The 27,539-nt window shown below is 41.9% G+C and overlaps 1 protein-coding gene across 1 annotated transcript in view; it reads left to right on the forward strand.

The window, feature by feature from the left end:
- Positions 1-27,539, forward strand: part of LOC110083574 (60 kDa lysophospholipase) — an 87,442-nt gene that overhangs the window by 15,235 nt on the left and 44,668 nt on the right. The window contains exons 2-6 of the mRNA XM_072986731.2: positions 2,547-2,658; positions 7,220-7,331; positions 16,487-16,612; positions 18,555-18,638; positions 20,505-20,631. Coding sequence (XP_072842832.1) covers positions 2,547-2,658; positions 7,220-7,331; positions 16,487-16,612; positions 18,555-18,638; positions 20,505-20,631 — 561 coding nt within the window. The remainder of the gene's footprint in view (positions 1-2,546; positions 2,659-7,219; positions 7,332-16,486; positions 16,613-18,554; positions 18,639-20,504; positions 20,632-27,539) is intronic.

Raw genomic sequence — 27,539 nt, forward strand, 5'->3', positions numbered from 1 at the left:
TAGACCATCGCAGCCTTATTTTCAATTAAACTTAACAAATACGTGAATGAACTTTTACACAGTTTTCAGTATCTGCCCTTTTCAGATCTGTGATACATTAAAATTAGGAACGTCACCATTTTATCTCCAGAGGAGCAGTTTCGGTTGTTTGTGTGCTTTGCCCAAAGGCATATATGTCAATCATTAATAGATGGTTTATTCTTTGGTCCAAATTTCTTATTGCATTTCTGAGCTCACTGGATGATACAGGCAGCAGCTAGATTCTTTAGCTAGATCCTTATGTGAATACTTCAGCTAGTTTTGACTTGAAAGAAACCTATTTCCTGGACTTCCTTTCATGTTGTTGGCAGAAAAAAAAAATAAACACTGGAGACTTACCTCCTGGAGATTTTAAAGTAACTTTCCCTTTCTTCTTTTCTTTCTGATCTAGCCAGTAAATTGCAACTGCCTATGTGTGCAGTGTTCATTGTGAGTCTCCTCCTAAACAAATACTTCAGTTGATATTGAAATATTATAAAGTGTGTGACGTTAGATGTTACTGCAGTACAAGAGCATTCCTTTCAGGATAGTCTTCCCTTTGAAATGTCTACTGCCGATTCTAATTTCTGCCCTTAATTAATACTTAAATCATTGATACGAACTAACTATGTCTCTTTGATACACTGGTTTATATTTTATACTGTGGGATTTAGCAACCAGGACTTGGTTTTCTAGCTGTGAAGTACTCCAGTGCATAGAATTTTTAAAGCTTGTTAAATGCAAAATGTAAATCAGGAAAAGCCATTGATTTAGTCTTAATTAGGCAGATCTCTGTTTAAGAATGAAAGTGACTCAGTGCCAAGCTTGTGAATAGGTTTTCCTTTAAAAGATGAAAATAAATGAAAAGCAGTTGTGGGCAGTACTCCAAATTAGATTAAGGCTGTGTGCCAAAAAAAGGAAGATTTAACTACTTCTCTGCAAGTAATTTTCTTAATATGATATAAATCAACCCACCCATATGCTGTTTGCCCCACAGGTCCAGTTTATGGGTTGGAGGTGGATATCTATATATTTTTTTTTGCCGTGTGGGGCAAACTAAAGATGGGGGGGGACAACACAAGTCAGGAAATGGTAAGGAAGGGGCCGGTGTTTTGAAAATAGATGCAGTCCTGGTTTATATTGGATGCTTTCATGGCTCTTCTGTATTAAGTCTAATTTGATAGTCAAATGTGTTGTGAATGCTGAGGTATTAGGTTAATTCTGGGGTGTTGGTGATTGTATGAAAGATTGTATATTACAGAACAATGTTTTTGTCTAGCAATATGGATTAAGGGTTGTTGTAGGTTTTTTGGCTGTGTTCCAAAGGTTTTTCTTCCTAATGTTTTGAAACATTAGAAAGAAAAACCTTCGGAACAGTCTCTGTGGTTTCTGAAAGCCTTCGAGAAAAGATGGATTAAAATATGTAGTTAATTTGTTGGAAATATTTTTACGGTTTTTCTAAAAATGTCTCTTTGCTTTCCATGTAATACAGTGGTGCCTCGCAAGACGGGCGCTTCGTTTAACGATGAATCTGCATTACGATGAGGTTTTTGCGATCGCAAAAGCGATCGCAAAACAACGTTTTGAGTGGGGGAATTTTGCTGCACGATGATCGGTTCCCTGTTTCGGGAACCGATTTTCGCTTCCCAATGATCAAAACAGGTGATCGTTGGGGTTTCAAAATGGCTGCCGGGTGCTCAAAATGGCTCCCCGCTGTGTTTAGGAGCCATTTTTCACTGCACAGGCACCCAAAAATGGCTGCCCCTATGGAGGATCTTCGCTGGACGGTGAGTTCTTAGCCGATTGGAACACAGTAACCAGATTTTAATGCATTTCAATGGGTTTTTTATTTTCGCTTTACGACGTTTTCGTTCTACAGCGATTTTGCTGGAATGAATTAACGTTGTAATGCGAGGCATCACTGTATTAACACCCCAAAGTGATAATCAGAGGCTAAAAAAAATGCATTGCCTGTGTATTTATTCACAACCTCCTATGATTTTCTTATATTTTTCACATAATTTGAGCATATTGCTTTGTGTACCCTGATGGTAAGCTTAACGATAATTACTCTGTCTTGTTTAAACCATGATCTATTTTGATGTTTGACTTCACCACTGTGGCTTGTCCTTACTTTGTTTCCCCAGCTGAATTGTCCATGTTCCAGTGCCATAAAAAAAAAAAACTAACAAAGAGACCAGAGAGAAATGAACAATAAGCTAGCCAGAAATTAGGAAGGCAAGCCACAGTTTGTTTGATTTTCTGCTGTGTGATATGTGGCTTAAGTAACAAACTATGGTTATCACAGATCACGGTTTATTATGATTTGCAAAGGTCATAATTGTGATATATTGGTATGCCCAATGAAAGTATTGTCCCTGTATGGGTTTTAGATTTCTTTTCTTTTCTTAAGGGGCAACATAGCTACATTTTGATTTTTTTTTATTTCCTTATATCCTTTGAACAGAGAATATGCAGTCTTGACAATAGGCAAATAGTCAGTGCTTCTTTTTCTCTTCTCTTTCCAGGTCTAGTTCCAAAGGCTAACACGTTAGCAGGGTATCTGAAGAAGATCCCAATTCTTCATGATGCAGCATATGCCCAGACTCTCAGGCTAGGAGATGACACTTTGGTGCTTCCGTACGTATCTTAAAATCCAGAGTGTGCTAGTTCTTCTTGGAATTCTGAATCTTTCTATGAATTGCATGATATTCTTCAATTTTTTTTGCCTTTTCCTAGACTCTGTTAATCAGGAGTGTGGGTATACAGCTGCACAGAAATACTACATAATGGCCCAAATCCTCTTATGTAGCTACACAAATGACATGAAGGCAAATTGCCCCAGGTTAAAAAAAATCACCATAGATACTGTCAGTTGCACACTGAATTGTACAACTCAATATGTAACTGATAATGCCTATCGGCATTTTTTAATTTCAGGCAATTGGCCTCCAGAAGTTATGCCATTTGTGCTCTGCCATGGTAACTAGGTAAGAGGATTTTGGCCAATGTGACATTAATTGGAAAGCAGATTTTGAGTATTTCAAGAACAACTCCCTATGATGGGGTCAGTCTCAAGAGCCAGAGCCCTTTGGAATGAGGTCAGAGGATGACAGGACAGGCTCAGTCTACAAGTCTTATATCTATCCATGATATCATCTATCTTTTGGCAAGTGTTGCTGAAATGAAAGAAGCTGATGAGATGGCTGAATAAGATTTGGAGTGGTGCAGGTGAGGCTTCAGTGTTTTCCTTATTCTTTTGCCCCATACAGTGGTGCCTTGCTTCACGGCGATAATACGTTCCAGGAAAATCGCTGTTAAGCGAAAACATCGTAAAGCGAAAATATAAAGCCCATTGAAATGCATTGAAACCGTTCAATGTGTTCCAGTGGGCTAAAAACTCACCGTCCAGCGAAGATCCTCCATACGATGGCCATTTTCAGTGCCTGTATAGCGAGGAATCCATCCCTAAACACAGCGGGGAGCCATTTTAATTATCTGGCAGCCATTTTGAAACAGCCAATCAGCTGTTAAAAAGCCATCGTTTTGCGAAGACTCAGTTCCCAAAGTAGGGAAGCGATCATCGCAAAGCGAAAAAACCCTATTTAGACCATCGTTTTGTGATCGCAAAAGCAATCGCAAAAACATCGTCATGAAGTGGATTCGTCGTAATGCAGGGTAATCGTAAAGCGGGGCACCACTGTAATTTTCCACAATTAGAATACAGCCTGTAAAGTAAGCAATGCCTTGTAATTAGCATAATTGATAAAGATTATAGGATTCATTTTAATGCAGGATTTGGATTGTCACAGAGTCAACATAAACATGATTCTGGTCCTTCAATACCCTTGTCTTAACTGTATTTTAATATAGTAACTTCCAGTAGTGAAAAGGAACATTTGTGTTCTTGAGATGATCTGTTTAGATATAAAGGAACATAGATGCTGTCTTATCCCACATCAGACTTTTTGTCTATCTGGATGAGCATGATTTAATCTGGCAGTGTTGTACCACTGTCCCATGTAGTGGTCTCTCCCGCTAACTGTTATCTGATGTACAGAACTGACTTTGGAATCTTTTGCATGCAAAGTATGTGCCGTATCACTTGAGCGCTTGCCTTTCCTGTAAACTAAATAGTCTTATACCACATTTTTTGCGGATTCAGCCCTGTGTTGCCTACTGTAAGTGGCAGCAGCTCTCCAGGCGGAGGGTCTTGATCATCACCTACCTACGTAACGGGAGGTGCCAAAGTTTCAACTGGGGAACCTCTGTATGCGCTCAGCCTGTCAGTTTTCTCACATGCATTGGGTAGGAAAGACCAATGTTAATACATAAAGTTTTGTTCCTATGTTGTAAGGGAATGTCTAAGCCCCCTCCCCAAGTAGAAGGTGCTGTAGATTGAAATCCCGCCCCGCTGCACCCATCCAACAAATTTATCATTTAGTGTCAAGTCGGCATGTTCTGTTGGTTTTGGTTGCAGGTGTGCATATTTAGCGTCAAATTTCAAATGCAATATGTAACTTAGAAAGGGGTGTTTACAGTATCCTTGAATTTTGGATCATTATGGAAAATACCTGTTACAGTGGACCCTCTGGTTACAGACGGCTCCACTTACAGACTTTTCGAGTTATAGACTTCTCTGGCTGCAAAATTTAGGTTCGACTTGCAGCCGGAGAATCGACCTACAGACCGGAAAAAAACCCAAAATGGAACAAAAACGGATGGTTACGGATTAAGCGGTTTTCAGTGCATTGTAGGTCAATGGCGCCTCGACCTACAGACTTTTTGACCTACAGCCACCGTTCCAATATGGATTAATTCCGTAAGTCGAAGGTCCACTGTACTAGAGAGGATCTAGGCCAGCAGGATTTAATAACTGATTGGATTAAAAGCATTTCCCTTAATCTGAAAAAGGATGTAAAATGGTTTTAAAACTAAACACAAAACAAAAAAACAACAACAAATAAATGGAAGTACCCATGTTGGAAAATTCATTCATGTCTTTCTCTCTCGTACAGGCTAAGTGTACCTCTTTTAAGACGTTGGCTGAAATTCTGCTGTGCAGCTCCATGTGTGCAACATCAATGATCTCCTTATCACCAGCAAATCACCACTAATCAAAGGCTTCCTTTGTCTGGGTACATGCCACTTCATTGCATTGTGCTCCAGTTGTGTGCACCCCAAAATTGCCTTTAATCAGTGGCAATTTCCTTCTGATAGTGACGTCAGTCCAGGGTGTGTATTCAAGCCACACAAAAGGATTTTAGCTGTTGTTTGCTTCATCATGTCAGAAGTCTTTTTTTTTACAAGTTTCCTTTTTTCAAAAGCTGCACGCAAATTTCATTCTCATATATTGATTGGCTAAAATTACTTCAAAAGGGTGACAGTCGTAGAAGGAAGAAGAGACTGATTTTTCCCCCTGTGATTTCCAGTCTTACGTAACCTGGGTGTTCTTGGACTACAATCAGAGGTGGGATTCAGCAGGTTCTCACCTATTCTATAGAACCGGTTCCTAAATGTACTGTTGGTTCTTAGAACCGTTTGCTGGCTTGAGATGAATGAAGGAGGAGGGGCCAGGTGACCAGCGACGAGCGGGGGGGGGGGAAGGGGGCACAATTAGCTGCCTCCCTTCCCGTGCCACACTGAGCCGTCTGAGGTGGGGTGGGGGTGAGAGAGACAGAGCCCTGGAAAGAGCAGAGGCATCACTGGGGGGAAAGGGGGGAGGATGACTCCTTGAGGGGTGGTGATTGACAAGGCATGTGGGCAGGACACAGAGGGAAAAAGTTTTGGAGTGAGACCGCTTCAGTCAAACACCCAACCGTCCTCGTTTTACTATGATTTTTTTCAAGTTAAAGGTACCACATAAGACTGTTGCTCTGCCTAGAAACAGTTTTTTTAAAAATATCTGAGAGAATATCCAATGCATGAACCAGTGACGGTCTCAATGATCCACGCAAGCAAGGTATGCAATAGAAAAGTCACTCACACCACAAAGAGATCAAACCTCCAAGCCTCATTTAGAATAGCAAAGAACTTTTCCTCCTGCCTCAAAACTGACAATTTTGGGAGACAAATGGCACACATATGGCCCACTCTGTTAGAAGGAGGAAGACAGCTAGCAGTATTTTAACACTAGTAAGATTTACTATTCTTGAAGGCCATATATCCAGGTCCAAGAAAGGAAAACACATAAACATATAAATAGATAAGGGGAATCGAAACTCTTCTCTCGGAAGTGGCCGCCGAGGGTGAGGTGGGGAGGTGGAGCCTGCCAGGGCTCTGAGGGAAGCCATCATCACCACCAGCGCCTCCACCAACACCAACACCCCTCAAAGCGACTGGTGCGGGGTGGAGGGGAAAGATGGAGGAGGAGGAGACCTCAGAGAAGTCAGTAACTGAAGGACTGATTGAGGTGGTGGGGTTGAGGTGGAGTGGTGACAGATTGAAAAGAGACCATACCTTCCAAGCCAGAAGGAAGTGTGTGTGTGTGTGTGGGGGGAATAACTCCACAACAGGTGCATAAAGGTGGCCTCCAGGTAACAACAAGCAGGGCTATCAGTCATTTCAGGAGCAGGAAAGGGGAGGGAAGCAATTTTTGCTGGTGAGTTATAGGGTGAAATAGGAGGTAAAGGGAAGGAGAGATGTGTCAGTTCTCTGTCAAACTTGGTCATAAGCACCCACTGTGAGGTGTGTGTTTGGCACATGCCCATAGTGAGGGTAACAGCAGCGGTATGCCCAAACAGATACACTGTTTGCGCATACCGCTGGGAGACCACTGTGGAAGAAACCCTCATCGGATCCCACTGTCCTGGGCATTTATTTATTTATTTATTTATTTATTTATTTATTTATTTATTTATTTATTTATTTATTTATTTATTTATTTATTTGTCATTAGGACATAGAACCTGTTGTTAATGTATTTGAATCCCACCACTGACTACAATTCCCAGACGTCCTTCATCAGTAGCTGTGCTCCTGGGGTTTCTGGGAGTTGCAGTCCAAGATTATTTGGGTGACCCAAGATTGGGAACCACTGTTCTGTTTTAAACAGTCAAAGTGATGAAGTCAAAGCAAAATTATATTGGCTGTTTCATCAGTCCCAGGCAGTCAGGTTTCACAATCAGGTTTCACAATGGGGGAGAAAGCAGTGTACAGTAACTCAAAAGCTCACTGAACAAAATGTTTTTTTACTTGGCAGCTCTTCTAACCAAAACAAAAGAATTATCTACACCGTCTTGGAACTTACTCCACTCCTTGATTCTTCAAATATGACACCAGCTGAATGGGACAAGATTGCTAGGCAACTTGAGGTATTCTAGATTTCTCTTGCAATATACCATTTGTCATAGAAGAATGATTCCTTTTCATATTGTGATTCTAACAGTCATAGATTTTAGGAATTGGATGCCTTATATATCTGTTTGTTCTTTTATTTATTTAATGTTTTTCTCAATCAATTAATGGTCAAAGTGATTAATAATGAAACTGGGAAGGCAATGAAATCAACATAATGTAAATCGAAACAAAATTCTTAAAACACATATGTCTTAATAAAAGAAATTTTCTAAAGTCATCAAACACTATTATTTAATGGTGGAGGTGTTACCAGCCAGTCTAACCTCCCCGTGGAGGGTGTCTCACAGCTGGGGTGCTGGTACCTAGAAGGCCCTGTCCCTATCAATCTCATCTCACTAGGGCGTGGTTCCCAACCTTTTTTGAGTTGGGATCCCCTTTTATAATAGCCAAGTAGCCTAGGGCCCCTGCCAAATGTCCATAAAAAAGGTGGGGGTAACAGTGTTGAATGTGGGACGGAATCAAGGCAAACCTCCCTGGTGGACACTGGCTGGCACTGCAGCACTCTCTTTGCCGAAGCCAAAGCTAGCCAGCAGCCAGCCAGCAGCCCAGGAAGCATGGCGAAAGTTTCCATCTTCCATGAAAAAGAGGGGAATGTGATGGTGATGGCTCACACATTGACTCCTGGCTGGGAATAAACAGCATTGGATTCACATTCGACGGAAAAATATTTTTTACGACCCTCTAGTAAACACTTTGTGATCCCTTTGGGGGTCGTGACCCACAGGTTGGGAACCTGTCCTCTTGGGGATGGGATATGTAAAATTTGATAAACATAGTCACTGAGTAGATGATAGGTAAAATGCCAGTACTTCTTGTATCCATTGGATCCTGCCAGGAGCAGATGCTGATGAGCTGGTCAGATGCTCCAAGACGAGAGAACTTGTTCACCTTGTTCCCTCAAGGTCTGAAGCTCAGATGTGTCCTTTTGTCCAAGGCTATCCCCCTCAGGTGCCACTCATTCCCACAATGTAGGAAGCCTTAAATGGAGGTGGACAAGATCAGTAAGTCAAGGGGCTAAGTTTTTGGAAAACAGAAACAGGAAGCATCTGTGTATCTTCTTTTGAGTGGGGAGGAGAAAATGCTTCTGAAGGTTTCTGAGAGCATCATATGACTCCATTGGCTCTCGATATTTTTGGGGGGCCCTTAGTAGTTGGGGGGGCTCATGCCCACTGTACTCTTTTATAAAGACCATCTTAGCCCATCCCTGCCTTAAAGAGATAGACTTTTGCCTTTAAGCCTAACACTTTGTGCCACTTCAACTGATCATGCCAGACATGCTGGTGGTGTTGACACACCAGTTCCAGAGATCATGGAATGACTGGAGTGTATCCTTTCTCCAGTCTTAGCTGGAGGAGTTGATAATACTGTACTGCTCTGAGCTCACAGAGGTTGGTCACGGTTTCAGTTTCAGACATCTCTAATCTTTCCAAGAGCATGGATGATCTTGGTCTTAGTTTTCATTGGTGCATCCTTACACCTGATGATCATTTTCAGTTCCTTCATTGCTCCCTTCCTAGTCTCAGACCTTCTGATTTCTTGGCTGTAGTCTCTATTTAGATTGATGATTGAACCAAGGTATAAAAAAATATTTCACTATTTAAATTTCTTTATTGTCAACATTAAATTTGTGTAGTTCTTCTGTAGTTATTATTTTTGTCTTCTTAATGTTGAACTGCAGTCCTGCTTTCATACTTTTTTCTTCTTTTACTTTAATTAAAAGTTGTTTCAAGTCGTTTCTGTTGTCTGCAACACCTTGAGCATCACTTTGTTTGTATGGGAAATTAAAGCAGTGATCATATACTTACTGCAGTCCTTGGCATTTCCTTTCTTGGGGATTCAAAATATATATTGAACATTGCCAGTCTGTGGGCCACTGTTTTGTTTTCAATATTTGCTGGCATATTGTTAGGATTTTGACAAATTTGGTCTCAACATGACAGTTACTGGAAAACTACATTTGGGGTTCTGACCCTATTTCTGCCACCTTTACAATTTAAGTGTTTCTTCTACCATCCATCTAGGTTTTTCTTTTCTTTTTGCTACAATAAATGTATTTTTTTCATTCCTCCCTAATAATATCTCTGGTTTCAATCTATTCAGTTGCCCATGAAACGTTCTTCTGTTTCATGGGCAATTGAATTTAGTAATGCAGATTTGTTCCTGATATGGGCTGAAATTATGTTTATAAGTATATCTTGTTTTTGGTGTATGATCAATTGCTAACTAGATCTCATTAAGTTCCATTAATGGAATTTATATACGTATGGTATTACAGGCTCCTGTTGATTCAGTGGGTTTACTCTTGGATTGATCACTGCAGGGCCACCACCTCCTCACCAGATCCTTGCAAATCCAAATTGGATTGAGGCCCATAATTCATATGGCTTGCTTTGCGCACCCAAAATAACTTCCTATTTCCATGTTCTATCTCCTTTTCAAATTAAAGCTTACTCTACAAGATTTATTTTAGCATAAGTTTGGCTCTCCATAGGCTCCCCCCCCCCCCCAGCAATCATGTAAGCATGTTATTGGAACAGCACAGCGGGGGCCAGATTGCACTTTGCATTATTCAGAGCTCTGCGGTGGTCAACACAATATTTCCAGGGATGAAACTGTGAGCAGGCTGTAATTGAAAACCAGGATCTTGCTCACAAGGGTACCCCCTGGCAAAACAAAAATTGAGGAAAACAAGATCTGATGTAACTCTTACATCACTTGCTTACGCAACATGTTTCCCTTTTATAGAGAGGTTCGCCCAGTGTTTTTGTTAATGGTTAATGATTATTTTTTCTTATTTAGCTGTGTTAACTTCTTGCAAAAAATCATTTGACCACAAGGTGGTGGTGTAATATAGCTTCAAGCCCGGCAAAGTTTATCAGTAGCACTTGGAAAGTGAAATGTTTTTCAGAGCAATCCTGAGCACTGTCCCAAGGGGAACCCCGCATAAAGGGCATTGCAGCAATCTAATCTAGAGACTACCAGCGCATGAACCAGTGTGGTGAGGGACCCGGTGTCAAGGTATGACGCAGCTGAGCAAGCCGCTATAGGTGGAAACAAGCAGATTGGACCATTGACGCTATCTGTGATGTCATTGATAGTGATGGGTCCAAGAGGATGCCCAAGCTATGAACCTCATCCTTCATGAGAGGGAGTACGCCCCTGAAAGACAGGGAGGCACCCAGACCACAGACACTAGGGCCCCCTCACCCGTACAATTTCTGTCTTGTTTGGGTTCAGTGTCAGTCTGATCTTTCATCCATCCCAGCACCACATACAGGCAGTGCTCAAGGGACAGGACAGCATCCACTGTAGAAAGATGGAAGGAGAGATAGAGCTGAGTGTCATCTGCATATTGGTGACACAGTGTCCCAAAACCCCTGATGACCTCCTCCATTAAATAGCATTGGGGAGATGATTGATCCCTGTGGGGCTCCACCATTGAGAGTCCATGGAGCGGGCAACATCTACCCAAACTGAACTCTCCGAGGGTGGTCCTCCAGGAAGGATTGGAGGCAGTTCAAGGCCTGACCACTGATCCCCAATCCCGAGAGCCTCCCCAGGAAGATTCCATGGTTGATAGTATCAAAGGCTGCTGAGAGGCTGAGAAGGACCAACAAGGACGTTTCATCCCTGTTAGCCTCCTTCAAATGGTCATCTTGCAGGGCGACCAATGCCGTCTGTGCCATGACGCGGCCTGAACTTGGACTGGAATGGAACAAGGGCATTGGTCTCCTCCAGGAGAGCCTGAAGCTGGTCGGCCACCACTCCACCAGCTTGCCGATAAAGGGAATGTTGGCGACTGGACAATAATTCTTAATATCATCAGCTGCCAAGTTGGTTTTTTTCTGGATCGGCTTAATAAGTGTCTCCTTGAGGGTCAGCAGGACCCTGCCCTCAAGGAGAGACCCATTAATAATAACGACCGCCTTCAAGAGCCAGGCTGGGTGGCCTGGCTCTTGAAGGATCTAGTGAGGAGGTGGTGGCCCTGCAGTGATCAAGAACCCTGTCAACCTCAGCTGATATTATGGGCAGAAATTGTGTTAAGATTACTGGACAAGGTGATGTGCAGGACATCTTGGCATAATCTACTGATAAAGAGGAGGTATCTAGGTCCTGGCGGATGGCCTCCCCTTAATATTTGAAAAAGGCCACAGACTGGTTACAGGAGATGCTACTGGGAGGCCTGTCACTGTGACCAGTCCCAGATAAATTGCGTATCGGCTTTGCTTATTGGGCGAGTGAAATAGGATTTTCTTATAGCCTTCACCTTGGCTAAGTAAATACAGTATTTGATGCGATTTTAGCGGCATTTAAGGTAGTTACTGTCGGGGCCCATCTCCAAATGCCCTCTAGCCTCCTCCTATTGCACTTCAACCCCACAGCTGCTGGTTATACCAAGCAGCTGGCCGAGGCTGAGAATGGAGGGGGCATTTAGGAGCGATCATGTCAGCCGCCCTGGTGGCTGCCACATGCCATTAATCTATCAGAACAGCGACAGGAACTCCAACCAGGTCAGACGGTATCCCCGCATTGCATCTTGGAAACCAAAAGGATCCAATAGCCTGCGGGGGCAAACAATCTTAATGGTTCCCTGCTCCCCACAGAACAGGAGTGCCACTGAGAGGTTACATTTTATTAGATGGTAGTCCAAACATGACAAGGGGACTGATACCAAGTCGGTCACCATTGGTCCACTCTCTCCCTGGCCTGTTGAGAATACCAGGTTTAATATATGGCCCACCATGGGGTGGGGATGTTGACAAATTGGGACATCTCCAAGGAAGCAATGGTTTCCAAGAACTCAAGATCTGGACCTGTGGCCCCCACCTCAGCATGTACATCCATCCATCCATCCATCCATCCATCCATCCATCCATCCATCCATCCATCCATCCATCCATCCATCCATCCATCCATCTATCTATCTATCTATCTATCTATCTATCTATCTATCTATCTATCTATCTATCTATCTATCTATCTATCTATCTATCTATCTATCTATCTATCTATCTATCTATCTATCTATCTATCTATCTATCTATCTATCTATCTATCTATCTATCTATTTATTTATTTATACCCCGCCTATCTAGTCACTGTGACCACTCTAGGCGGCTTACAACACAAAATATAAAACAGATATATAAATAAAATAGTTTACACAATTAGAAAAATTTTCTACAAGATGGAAGGAAAGACAAAATAAATCATAGCAGAAAAGGAGGGGAAGAAAACTACGAATTAACTGGGGGTGGGGGGGCCTGCCTAAACATCCATGTTTTCAGTAGATTCTTAAAATCAACTACATTGAAGTCACCCAGAACAATTAGTCTGGGGGACCACAGTGCTACGGCAGAGATGACATCCACCAGCTCTGGAAAGGAGAGTGCTGGATTGTGGGGAGCATGGTAAACCAGCACCATCCCAAATCCATCTCTGGTCCCCCACCGACACATGAAGGGCCTCAAAGATTTTTCTCTCTGCTTATACTGATATAATCATTTATGCTTCTTTTTTCCTCCTCTACTACCTGCTCTATTTACAGTAATCCATGGCCTCTGATTTTTTGTGGTAAATATAATCTGTCCACATCACTCATCTCACACGCCAGCAAGGTTATGCTCAAAATCCTACAAGGTAGGCTTCAGCAGTATGTGGACCGAGAACTCCCAGATGTACAAGCAGGATTCCGAAGGGGCAGAGGAACTCGAGACCAAATTGCCAACATGCGCTGGATTATGGAGAAAGCCAGAGAGTTCCAGAAAAATATCTACTTCTGCTTCATTGACTATGCAAAAGCCTTTGACTGTGTGGACCACAGCAAACAATGCAAGTCCTAAAAGAAATGGGAGTGCCTGACCACCTTATCCATCTCCTGAGAAACCTATATGTGGGACAGGAAGCAACAGTTAGAACTGGATATGGAACAATGGATTGGTTCAAAATTGGGAAAGGAGTACGACAAGGCTGTATATTGTCACCCTGCTTATTTAACTTATATGCAGAATACATCATGCGGAAAGCTGGACTGGAGGAATCCCAAACTGGAATTAAGATTGCAGGAAGAAATATCAACACATCCGATATGCAGATGATACCACTCTGATGGCGGAAAGTGAGGAGGAACTAAAGAACCTTGTAATGAGGGTGAAAGACGAGAGTGCAAAAAACGGTCTGAAACTCAACATCAAAAAAACTAAGATCATGGCCACTGGTCCCATCACCTCCTGGGAAATAGAAGGGGAAGATATGGAGGCAGTGACAGATTTTACTCTCTTGGGCTCCATGATCACTGCAGATGGAGACAGCAGCCCTGAAATTAAAAGACGCCTGCTTCTTGGAAGGAAAGCAATGACAAACCTTGACAGCATCTTAAAAAGCAGAGACATCACCTTGCCAACAAAAGTCCGAATAGTCAAAGCTATGGTTTTTCCTGTAGTGTTGTATGGAAGTGAGAGCTGGACCATAAAGAAAGCTGACCGCCGAAGAATTGATGCCTTTGAATTGTGGTGCTGGAGGAGACTCTTGAGAGTTCCCTGGACTGCAAAGAGAACAAACCTATCAATTCTAAAGGAAATCAACCCCGAGTGCTCATTGGAAGGACAGATCCTGAAGCTGAGGCTCCAGTACTTTGGCCATCTCATGAGAAGAGAAGACTCCTTGGAAAAGACTTTGATGTTGGGAAAGTGTGGAGGCAAGAGGAGAAGGGGACAACCGAGGATGAGATGGTTGGACAGTGTCATCGAAGCGACTGGCATGAATTTGACACAACTCCGGGAGGTGGTGGAGGATAGGAGGGCCTGGCGTGCTCTGGTCCATGGGGTCACGAAGAGTCGGACACGACTAAATGACTGAACAAACAAAAAACATCACTTTTTGGATGTAGTGCATGATGCATATTCATTTATTTGTCACCATATGCCCAGGGGCTATAGCATCTGCCACAGTCTTTGTTGACCCGGACAACAACCAATACAGTACGGATTTCTGTTTATTTCCTCTCATCATAATTGATAGTTGGTGGGCACAGTTGGTCTGGCTTCTCAGCTGAGTCCTGTCTGGCTTGGGAGACCCTTCAGCATAGGTCTCAGCCTCACTGAAGCACGTAAGCCCCTCTGACTCAACAAGGCCTGTGCCCATGGAAGAGATGATGATGATGATTATGATGATGGTTGGTGGACATAGGGGGCAGGGTACACTGGAAATATTAGAAAGATTGTAATATTTCTCTGGGATTTTTTTTAGAAAGAGTGGGAAACTGGAATAATAATACCTCTCCATACTGCTTTTCAGACAGAAGAGGGCAGTCCTGCACCAGTGTTTTCATTCCCTTGAGGATGGATGATGGGCCTTCTCATTGTACTTCATTGCTACTACAATAGTCCCAGTTTGCTTAATTTGTTCCCGTAAATGGTATTATCCCCGAAGTAAAAGAGGCGACAAGAAATCAGACCATATGACTCATTTACATATGTTAACATTCCCGTTTTAAAGCCACTGCTAAGCTTTCCCTAATTAGCAGTCTTCCTCTAGTTTAGGACACACTATTAATATGTATACATTGAGGAAGAGGCCTTTGAATTTTCTTATAATTAGCTGTTGAAAGAATGAGATTTTATGTTGACTGTATTCTTCAACAATTAATTATGTTCAAGTCAGCGCTCCCTGGAAAGCCGGACAAAAGCGTACAGAAAACTAAAATTCATTGGTGCAGTTTTTCTTGCATTGACCTGCTTGTCTCTTCAAGCCCTTTCCTATATTTTCAATTTTCATGTGAAAACAGGATGGGACAAAACAGGGTGGGGGACAGAGAGAGAGAGAGAGAGAGAGAGAGAGAGAGAGAGAGAGAGAGAGACTTTTATATATGAACCTGTTGCACTATCTTTACTCTGATCAATTATGGCCACAACACAGATGGAGTCTGAAGCTCACTGTGTCTCGCTCTGTCATGATAAATCACTGTATCCAAACACTACCAATATGCTATTAACAGTTCAAAATACTGTATACTGGAGCAGGCAGGGTATCTACAGATAGGATATCCATAGACTTTAGAAAAGTTACTTTTTTTGGACTATAGCTCTTAAAATTCCTCAGCTTGGCCAATGGTTGTACTGGCTGGTCAATTCTCAGAGTTACAGTTTTAAATACTGTAGTAACTTTCCTGAGTTCCAACTGCATTCTATGTTACGTATACTGTACCCCTAAGCCACAAAATATACTGTCTAAAATGTGTTGCAACCTAGATTTTGGGTGGATGGTTTCTTTTCCCAGATTGAACTTAAGGGCACATTGTGCGACTCCATCTTAAATAAATTTCTGCCTGCTTTGGAGAACTGCTCTGAGGTTTATTATGATTTATTATTTTAAAGATTTTTTTCTGACGTCGGCATAGTCAGATAGTTGCAGAAGGCTTTTGTAATGTAAACCATATACTTGGGAATCTGTACTTGAGGTGGGAGAAAGAAGAAACTCACAAGAGAGAGCGGAAATAACCTTGGAAATATTAAAATTTGTTTTTCTCCTTCTTCTAGTATGTTACTTTGAAATTTTAAAAGACGGTACCTATAATGGATTTGGTCTTTTGAAAATCATTTTAAGCATACATTCGAGAGGAAATACAGGGTTGAGAAACTGATAGATCAGGAGGTACTGGCAGAATTATAGTTAATTTGCAGTGCATTATCAGAGGTTTTTACTCTCAGCTGTTTATCAGCAAAATGGCTTTCCCAGCTTCCGTCAGAATAGGCTCCTGAAAGAAGCTTCATTTTCAAGTAATCATGAGAACAACAGTATGTACAAAGTAGTTTCTGAACAGTTGAGTTCAGATATTTAAAACATAAAACAAAATCCTAGAAGTACATTTTTCTTTTATTTATTTTTGTATTTTGCCTCTGACTCTGTTTGGTGAATCTTGGGGTCCTAATGAAAAAACCAAATAGATCTGATAATTCTGAAGTCTACCTACTCCAGAGTTGATATTTAAAAATCATTTTGCTTGCCACGGTTTTGAAAATGTTTGCTTTCAACTTCTCTTCCCAGAGTAATGATATCCATGGTTTATTAGTTTACTTCTTAACATGATATCTTTGCCTTGAATCAACAGAAAAACTATGAAAAGTATGATGGGTTTGTGATCCTTCATGGTACAGACACGATGGCCTATACAGCCTCGGCATTGTCCTTCATGTGCGAGAATCTGGGTAAATCTATTGTTCTAACAGGATCCCAGGTAAGAAGGTTCTTTGAAAACTGAACAACAGAGCTGTCACCAGCCTTCACTAGACTTTGCCACAGGTGGCAGATGCTAAGAGATGGTGGCCAGGGGGTTAGGGAGCAAGAGGTGTGCCACGTGGCCTGCCAGAGGTCTAGCTGGACTCTCTGGAAATTACTTAACAGACTTCGAAGCAAAGTAGGAAGATCAAGGAATAATCAAGTAAAATGGGGTTAGTTGGATACAGGATATATTTACTATGACTGTGGAGAAATATGATCACTGCAGCACTGATGTGCGTGCAATTATTGCCCACCATGTGTACAAAAGAAGGTCTAGCAAATGGCCAATATAACATAACTGAAGTAGCCCACTTCTGGTCCAAATAATCTAAATATTTTAACATTTTAATTTGTTTTTAGTTTTACCTATCTTGTCCAAAGAAAGAAAGAAAGAAAGAGGGTCTGCCTTGCACCCTCTAACCTAGCCTCCTGCCTTCAAGTGTGAAAGATCATCAGTGGGCTTTTGAACATGGAATGGAAGGGGACTAACTGAGGTAGCAAAATGTTTTAGGAGAGCTCTCTGTTGAGAAAGGTGGACATGATCTGCGTTAAGCATTCATAATGTTTATCTCTTTCATCCCCACAACAACTTCGCGAAGTATGTGCTCATGGTCCATCTTTCACAGTTGAGAACATGAGTTTTGAAGCTGAGCCAAAGTCCATGTTGAATGGGAGGTGTACCATCCCACGTCCTTACCTTTAAACTGAAGTACAACAGGAGACAGTTAACTTGACTGGGCAGGAGCCAAGTTTTCTTTTGTTGGAAAATCTTCTCTCCATTTTAAGTCTTCTGCCTCTCCCATTGGTCTCCACATGATGTTGGGAAGGGAAGAGGGAATGAAGTTTGGAAAAGTTGCCTATTTTGAATGACAACAGCCAGAATCCCTTGGCTAGAGAACTGTAAATGTTCTAGTCCAAAGAAGTAACTTTTCCAAGCGCTGAGATGGAAGGCAGGTACAGTATTAGTGTTGGCCTTTTTCTTCCAGCTGGGCTAGTAGCATTTTCATGGGAATAATCTCGGTTTGGCAAAAGAAACATCATGGTGGGTAGAACTCATTGTCTTCCTCTTTCACCAACGGTTTGCCAGGCCAATTGTTCAAGTACGAGAAGGAGAAAGTGGGGAGCGGGGAAAGTTTATGTTACAGATATTTATCATCATATCCACTTATGTGCAAAGCCACTTGCTAAAAGAAGGTTTATGAATGTACTGAGAGATTGTTCTCCTGGATGACACACTCACCCCATCAGGAAGCTGGCTGCCACATTTTGAACTGGAGCATCCAAACATTATCTATGGCGATAGGTTGTCTACTGAGGGCTTTGGATAGCAAGAAGTTAGTGTTAGAGCATTGGCTTAGGACTTGGGTTCAAATCCCCACATGGCAGTCAAGCTCACTGGGTGACATGAGGTTGGGGTAAAGATGGAGAGAGAAGAGATTTGTGTGCCACTTGAGCTCCCTGGAGGAAAGGGAGGACCAAATATAATCTATCTATCTATCTATCTATCTATCTATCTATCTATCTATCTATCTATCTATCTATCTATCTATCTATCTATCTATCTATCTATCTATCTATCTATCTATCTATCTATCTATCTATCTATCTATCTATCTATCTATCTATCATCTTTTTCTCCCTGATAACATAAATAACATGCTAAATTCAAGTATAACTTTGTGAGATGAGGGAGATTGTGTTTCTGCATTCCGAAGGAGTTCTCCCATCTGCCATAGTCTAGGAGAAAAAAAATACATTGAAATTCCACTAAATCATATGTTTAAGGTACATGTTTCATAAATTATTCATTCTACACTTTCTCTATACAATATATACTGGAGTCTTTCTTTTTTCCTCAGCTACTTTAAAGAGCATTTTTGTCTCTCTCTTTTTCTTAGGTGCCCATATACGAACTGAGGAACGATGGCCGATCCAACCTGCTGGGGGCGCTGCTGATTGCTGGACAATTCGTAATCCCTGAGGTTTGTTCATTTTATCTCTTTGTTCTTGCCCCCCTTTTTTCCTTTATTGCCTTGGTTTTATTATACTTCTGTCACAAGTTTTGAAGAAGCTCAGATATCACAGTCAGAATAAACCAACAGCAACATAAACTTATTTTCTTGTCAGGGGAACTTTTTTTTGGGAAAAAAATCAAAGTTATAAAAACATGTATTGTAGAACATAAAATAGCAACTCCTATAATTTAGGATGTTTTTAGTGGATATCCTAGTATACCATGAAAGGGCTCCCATCACAGGGACACATCCTTCTCTTTACCAAGTCCATTGCATTGTTATAGCAGTCCCATTAAGTTACCCATCTCAGTGACTAATATTACTGTGATCAACCAATCTGCAATACACAAAGGAGCACTGGATTTCCTGTATTACTCAAATGTATTCTTAGCTGCAACTAAAAGAGTCCCAAATACTTTTAAAGAAATCATTATACATCCTTCAGCTCTTTAGGACAATTGATTTGTCACAATGACATCGAAACTTTGGTTGTCACTGTTCTCCAAAATAGTCTTAGTACTGGGACTATATGCAGAAAATTGGCATCAATTAGTTTGCTAGAGAAGTGTTAGAAGTCATTTAAAAGGCTAAACTAAGAGTATAATAGGAAAGCATTATACTCTATTCTGCTGGTAAGCAACCTTATATAGACAAGTCTGGAGTATACATAACTTCCAAAATCCCCCACCATTGGAGTTCATAGGGATTGTAGAAGCAAAACAAAGCAAAAGCAAAGTGTGTTACATATACTGCCCCATAGTGCTTAAAGCACTCTCTGCACGGAGTACAATTTAATTATACAGACTACACTTCCCCCACCACCCCCTCTGAGCTGGGTACTTAATTTACTGACCTTGGAAGGCTGGAAGGCTGAGTGAACCTCAAGCCAGCTGTTAGAATCCACTGGGATTGAGCGCTAACTATGAGCAAAGTTTTGACTGCAATACTGCGGTTTAACCACTGCGCCACAAGGTGATCTGGAGTGTACCAGGTTGTCTACCCCTGATCTTTTCTGCTGGGGAAGATCTGTAGTAGATGTATCCCCAAGGAGCAGAAATAGCAAGTATCTATGACTTTCCTGAGTAGGAATGAGGAGACCTGGCTACATCCACATCATCAGTTTGAATCTAGTGTGAAACCAGGTTTGATTTCCTGGTTTTCTTTCAGATAAGCTGGGGAACTTTTAAAAAGGGTTTTAGGACAGAGCTTGCTCACATGTTGTTAAAAAGTTTGTTCCACGAATTTCTTTCTTGGGAGCCATAATATATAAAAGAGTTTTGAAGCTAGTTTCAGTTTGTAATGTACACTTTGTAACTCTGAATAAATCCATTATACAGACCTACACTTCTGCCTGTTTCTCTAGCCGTACAGTCAACCTGCACTCTTTCAGGCATTCTGAAGTTTGAAGGGCTGTTGATTTACCATGACATACCCAGAGTTGCACACTTTATGTTAACATTTCATTGCGTATCACCATTAAAGAAGCAAAATAAAATCATCCTCATCACTGGGTGTCAGCTTCAAAGGTTCCTGATAGCTCTGCACAGCTGCTCAACTTGCTTTTGGTAGGAAGTACCTGTGGGTAATGAGCTTACATTTAATCTTAGTTGTTGAAAACCAAAATACTGTACTAAAAGACAGACATGGCATTTTTAAATGCCTGTAAGAACTATACATACCACTCCTGCATAATTCTGATTATATTTATAACCATCTTCTAATTCATTTTTATTATTTTTAAGGAAAGAGTCAGATGTGTGTGTGTTTTTAATCAGTTGGATGGTGTAATTACAAGGTTTGGAGGCTGACAAGCTTCATTTCTCCTTCTTGTAGGTGTGCCTGTACTTTTATAATAGACTGTACCGGGGAAACAGGGTGACTAAGGTGGATTCAGAGAGTTTCAATGCCTTTTCCTCACCTAACCTGCCTCCACTTGCAAATGCTGAGGTTGATATTACAAGTAAGCAACACTGTGATTTCAGTTCTCATACTGTAACTTTGCTGTCTGTAACCCTTTCCTGAACTGCTGCAGTATTGGGTCAAACTGTTTAATGCAACTTTATCCTTTCCTTCCAGGGTCATGGTTGTTTATGGGTACTGCTCACAAGTGCCTTATGTCTTAATGATATTTCGCTTTGAAAGGTACCCTTGCCATTTTTATGGCATCGCCCTTTAGTTTATTCTGAACTGATGTAGGTAAGGAACCTATGTAGGCCACCAATGGAATCCCTAGAATTCCACATACGTTGTAACACATGGTGGGTTGATCCGTATGGCGATGGTTGATAAGCTACTCTGCATTTCCGTCAATGGAACAGACATGGTTGGCACCAAAGGTTGGCTGGAACAAGCAGTTGTCCAGTTCCTGTGTCCTATGAAAGCCCCAAAGGGTGAAGGTTGTTAAAGACTGAGCTGAGTTCTTGGTCTTCCCCAGTCTATGCCAGGTGAGGACAGATGGGAGTGTCCACTGGCAGTTCTTGTACAACAGCTCTCAGCATTCTGGAATGATTGCAACTGCCTTTCAGTCTCTTCTGAACCCACTGATGGAATGTAGTGTAGGAATATACATCCTCGATTGCGTCATTCATGTGTGCATAGATGAAAAACCGGAGCCTTTTTCTCCTTGCCTGTGAGATTGCAAGATACTTTCTGCCAGTCTCGATTAGAGAGTTCAGTTGCAGTATTTCTTTTTTTGTGCAAAAGACACAATTTCCACAGCTCGACAATGACAGCTGCTGTCTCATTGTTTCTTCCTTTAAAAAAAGAAGAAACCCTGAGTGGGTTGTTGTGTCTTTTTAATCAATCAGCATGTCCTTTTAGGCTTATTGTGTGTTTGCCTCTGCACTTTGCTTCATAAAAGGCAAGACCACTGCTGTTCCATGGAATGATTCTGTTTCCATTGTAGAAAACTTACGGGAGGGAGAGGGCTGAGAGCTCATTGCCTCACTTTTGTACCGAGACCAAGAAATCTCATGGGTTATATGTGTGTGAACAGACTCTAGAAAGGCTGTCTCAACGTGTTGAAATAGCCTGTCTCGTCATGTTTAGACAATGTATCCATTGTTGTTGTTGTTTAGTTAAGTCGTGTCTGACTCTTCACGACTCCATGGACCAAACCACAGCAGGCTTTCCTGTCTTCCACTGCCTCCTTGAGTTTGGTCAAATTCATGTTGGTAGCTTTGATGACACTGTCCACCCATCTCATCCTCTCTCGTCCCCTTCTCCTCTTGCCCTCACACTTTTCCAAAATCAAGGTCTTCTCCAGGGAGTCCTCTCTTCTCATGAGATGGCCAAAGTATTGGAGCCTCAGCTTCAGGATATGTCCTTCCAGTGAGCACTCAGGGTTGATTTCCTTCAGAATGGATAGGTTCGTTCTCCTTGCAGTCCAGGGGACTCTCAAGAGTCTCCTTCAGCACCATGATTCAAAAGCATCAATTCTTCGGCGGTCAGCCTTCTTTATGGCCCAGCTCTCACTTCCGTATACATTGCTACTCGAAAAACCATAGCTTTGACTATGCGGACTTTTGTTGGCAAGGTCATGTCTCTGCTTTTTAAGATGCTGTCTAGGTTTGTCATCGCTTTTCTGTTTGCTGTGGTCCACACAATCAAAGGCTTTTGCATAATCAATGAAGCAGATGTAGATGTTTTTCTGGAACTCTCTGGCTTTCTCCATAATCCAGCGCATGTTAGCAATTTGGTCTTGAGTTCCTCTGCCCCTTCGGAATCCCGCTTGTACTTCTGGGAGTTCTCGGTCCACATACTGCTGAAGCCTACCTTGTCGGATTTGGAGCATAACCTTGCTAGTGTGTGAATTGAGTGCAATTGTACGGTAGTTAGAGCATTCTTTGGCACTGCCCTTCTTTGGGATTGGGATGTAGACTGATCTTTTCCAGTCCTCTGGCCACTGCTGAGTTTTCCGACCTTGCTGGCATATTGAATGTAGCACCTTAACAATGTCATCTTTTAAGATTTTAAATAGTTTTTGTTGCTGCCTCCTATACAATGTTACCAGCCTCCAGCCATAGTTCTTCAGGCACTCTGTCCACCAAATCTAGTTCCTTAAATCTGTTCTTCACTTCCACTGTGTATTCATAAGGGATTTAGTTTAGATTCCAACTGACTAGCCCAGTGGTTTTTCCTCCTTTCTTCAGTTTAAGCTTGAATTTTGCTATAAGAAGCTGATGATCAGAGCTACAATCAGCTCCAGGTCTTGTTTTTGCTGACTGTATAGAGCTTCTCAATCTCTGGCTGCAGAGAAGATAATCATCTGATTTCGCCTCTTGTGTTGTTGGAAAAGCATGTTTGTGATGACCAGCTTGTTCTCTTGACAAAACTCTATTAGCCTTTGCCCTGCTTCGTTTTGAACTCCAAGGCCAAACTGACCTGTTGTTCCTTTTATCTCTTGACTCCCTACTTTAGCATTCCAGTCCCCTGTAATGACAAGAACATCTTTCTTTGGTGTCAGTTCTAGAAAGTGTTGTAAGTCTTCATAGAATTGGTCAGTTTTAGCCTCTTCAGCATTGGTGATTGGTGCATAAACTTGGATTACTGTGATGCTGAAAGGTCTGCCTTGGATTCGTATTGAAATCATTATATCATTTTTGAGATTGTATCCCAGTAAAGTTTTTCCGACTCTTTTGTTGGCTATCAGGGCTACTCCATTTCTTCTACAGGATTCTTGCACACAATAGTAGATATGGTAATAGTCTGAATTGAATTTGCCCATTTCCGTCCATTTTAGTTCACTGACGCCATCTCCTGTTTGACCACATCCAGCTTACCAAGGTTCATAGATCTTACATTCCAGGTTCCTATGTAGTTTTTTTTGCAGCATCAGACTTTCCTTTCACTTCCATGCACATCTACAGCTAAGCGTCCTTTTGACTTTGGCCCAACCACTTCATTAGCTCTGGAGCTACTTGTCCTTGTCCTCTGCTCTTCCTCAGTAGCACGTTGGATGCCTTCCAACCTGAGAGGCTCATCTTCCAGTGTCATATCTTTTATCCTTTTGTTTAAGTCCATGGGGTTTTCTTGGCAAAGATATTGGAGTGGCTTGCTAGTTCCTGCTCCATGTGGATTGCATTTAGTCGGAACTCTCCACTATGATCTGTCCATCTTGGGTGTCCCTGAACATCATAGCCCATAGCTTCTCTGAATTACTCAAGCCCCTTCGCCATGACAGGGTAGCAATGCATGAAGGGGTTTTATCCATTGAGAATCAGTAATTTAGTGAGATTTCTTCACATCCCTGTGAATGGCTCATCCCATTTAACAGAGCTCCTAGCAGAGTACCCCTCTAAGAATTTGCAGAGGCTGGAGGGAGTGCCCTGGGAAGTGGACAGAAACCTGCCCAGTGACACTTGTCAGCCCAATTGGGTAAGGGAGTTCAGACAGAGATAAATTTGGAATTCATGAAGGTGAGTTCTTGATATTTGATCTGTCAGTATCAGATCTTAGCTGAAAGCACAGCCTAAGACAGCGATGGCGAACCTATGGCATGTGTGCCACTGTCAGCAGGCAGAGCCTTCTCTGCGGGCACGCAAGCCACAAGTCTCCAGATCACTACTCCCCCCTCCCACACAGCCAAATCTGAGGCGGTGGCTGCAGCCACAGTGCTGGCGCTTTGACAAGTGGTGGTCCAGGATCCAAAGCAGCTGGCGCTGGTGGCAGATCCAGAGTGGGGTCTTGAGGCACCTCCGTGCCTGGGATTCCCCCTTCCACCACCACTTCCAGTTCTGCTGCCATGGCCCACCGCCCACTGGCTTGTTTTTTTTCCCCAGTTTGGGCACTCGGGCCCAAAAAGGTTCACCGCCACTGGCCTAATAGGCTGGTGTCCTTCTCGACCATAGGTTCCCCTCCAGCCACATAATTCATCCACAGTCATGTTTGTTTCAGCCATCTTTAGAACTCAACCTTAGTTTTTAAGGCAGTTGTTGCCTTACTCAGCTAACCTTTGGCTGAGCCAGCCAGCCAGTACATCTAACTGTACTCAGCCAGTACATCTAACTCTAACTATACATAACTCATAAAGTAAGGTCAAAAAAACAACACAAACTTAATAAGAGGCGTACACAAATCAAAAGTGGTTCAAAAAATCTTCACAACTGACACAAGTAAAGAGGCTTTAGAGAGGAGGAGCAGCATCAGAAGAAAGATTAATCAAATATTTGAGCGGTAACACTCATGTCACAATAGTCATCATTTTCATAGTCTTGCCATATTGCCAGGAAAAGTTAAAGGCAGCAGGAAAGACCATATATGGGATGGATTGACTCAATAAAGGAAAATGACTCTGTTCATACTGAACAATATGTATGGTCATGGCCTTGAACAGGTATAGGGAGATATATGAGAGCCACTGCTTGTTAGAGTAGACAGTACTAGGCTAGAAGGACAAATATTCTGATCCTGGATGATAAAACATGATATGCTACTATTCTTATTTCAATCAGAAGGAACTGTGGTTCAGAGAGAATGACTTGCCCAAGACTACATAATAAGACAAAACCGTGGTGGCTTAGAGTGGTGAGTAACCTGGAAGACCTGGATTCGAATTTCCCATAAGCCATGGAAACTCAATACAGAGGCGAAGGAGGAGTGGAACTGGCAAAACCGCTCCTTAAGTATCTCACTTACCCAGAAGGCCCTATTAGGGTTGCTGCTTGACAGCACATAATACACAATTAATACATCCAAGGCCCATCCAATGCCTTGAAAACCATTCACTTTACTGAGATTTGCCTTCACCTTGTCAGTTTTTCTTTATTGTGATTGGGTGTCTTCAGGCAGAAGCTGGACGTCTGTCCATCTGAGATACTCTAGCTCTGAATTTTCTGCACCAAGCAGAAGGGTAATCTTCAGGCTCTCCTCCAACTTGATGACTCTGTGTATGGAGAGGCCAAAGCTGTCACTGTGATTACATGATGTTGTTAAAGTTCATGTGGCATGTAGCATAGTAGCAAGTCTGATTTGCCATGCATTGTGTACTCAGTAAAGAGATATGATCAATCCTGATGAGCGTACTTCTGTATCACACATTCTTTCATCCACGATGACAGATTTGAACAGTATCTGTGAAACATCTTATGTATATGCTTAAAACCTCTAAGAGATCCTAAATTATGCTGTTAGTATGGAAGTCTCAAGTCACTTCTACATAATTAAGTGGAAGAGTATTTCCATCCCAACCTATCCTAAAAAAAATACAGACATGTTTACTCTTGCTATGAATATTTATATGGGATCCACTCACTCTTTGTTTATTCAAAAATATACATAATTAACTTACAGCAAATGATTGCCAGGAGAAGGGGACTCTCTGTGTGTATGTGCTGTTTGATTCACTTTTTTCCCCCCAAGAACGTCCACCCATAGGCTGCTGGAGATTCACCACCTCTTGGCCGCCTCCCTATATTCAAAATGACGACTGTGTCAACTTATGTAATCACGGCTGGCTGGTTTTCAGCCTGTCGGAACGAGGGTGAGAAGAAGAAAGCGTCTTGCTGTTTGTCTGGAGCTTGGAATTTGTTAAAAGTTGCCTTTCTGGTTTGATTTCATAAGGCGGAATTCAGTCCCCACTCCTTAGGGAGGTGTCGCTTCTCAAAGCTCCTGCACTATTTTATAAATGTATGCGTTCAAACCTGTATTGCAGTGCGGCTCCAGCATGTTGCCTCACCCAAGCTGTAGTGCTTTCTAGAACATGCTTGGATTAGTTCAGCCTCTCCTACCTTTGCCTTTATTGAGTGCAATGAAGAAAACAGTGCTTGTTCGCAATAACTTTAATTGGCTTTCACAGTCTCAAGAGGTTTCTGGTGCCTGTCGCCGCAGCTATAGGCTTCCTTCTTTTTGTTGAAGGTTCTGAAGCCAAGGGCTTTTTGCAATTCGAGTGTTATGGAATGTTAGCATAAATGTTTCTGCTTTTTTTAAACATCACATATAAAACATTGTTAATTATCATTAAACATGATTAGAGCATTTTCTAATACCTACTTACTTTGCGTCCCTCAAAAGCAGCGCAATTACTTGCTAACCCATTTTGTCTAACCCCAAGAGGTCTGCGCCCTTAATATTATTTCTGGGATACAAAACTGAAACAGAAGTTGTTTTCTTCATATTTTTATTTCTGTCTCACTGCTTGCAAACTTACTGCATGTCAAAACTGCTGTTAAAGATACAGGACAAAGGGCTAGGAAAGAGATGAAAGCCCTCACTGCTAGTATAATGCATAATTGCTAATATTGCGTTTCCCCATCCTATAGCAGTGTGATGGGAGGGGAAGAGACAGAGAACTGATGGATATGATGTAGCGTTCAGGGCCTAGAATGGGATTCTAATTAGAAGCAGTAGATAATCTGAGAAAGGAGGGCACTTTACCCCACCCCACCCCAATTTAGAGATGAGGTGTCCACCTGATTCAACCATGGCCACCCATTATTCTAATTTAATTGCAGGCCTGGCAAAGCTGGTAACTGCTAAGAGCAAGAAGGAAAATAGGAAGGTCAGCAATTTGGTAAAGAGCTAATTCCTGCTTGTACATTTCATCCCTTCTTGTTGACTACGGTGCAGAGGAATAGCTTGTACCATGGGCAGAACACCAAAACAGATTCCACTATCACTGACATCATCTTAGCCACAATGCTTTGTAGAAGAGGTAGTTCGTAAGTCCAACTGAGAGTCATAAATTTACGAGATGCAAAGGGTATATATGTTAGTCAACAGTTTGCTGTTGAAGGGATGTTCCGTTTTTTCCCCCTGATGTTTGATTTGGGAGTTCTCCTAGAACCATTTTTTCTTGCCCATTTCAGCAGTTCCAGCTTTGGAGTTATGAGCCATATTATGCCTTAACAATTCTCAAGTTGTATTTATTTG

Source organism: Pogona vitticeps, chromosome 1 (genome assembly GCF_051106095.1).
Source record: "Pogona vitticeps strain Pit_001003342236 chromosome 1, PviZW2.1, whole genome shotgun sequence".
Lineage (NCBI taxonomy): Eukaryota > Metazoa > Chordata > Lepidosauria > Squamata > Agamidae > Pogona > Pogona vitticeps.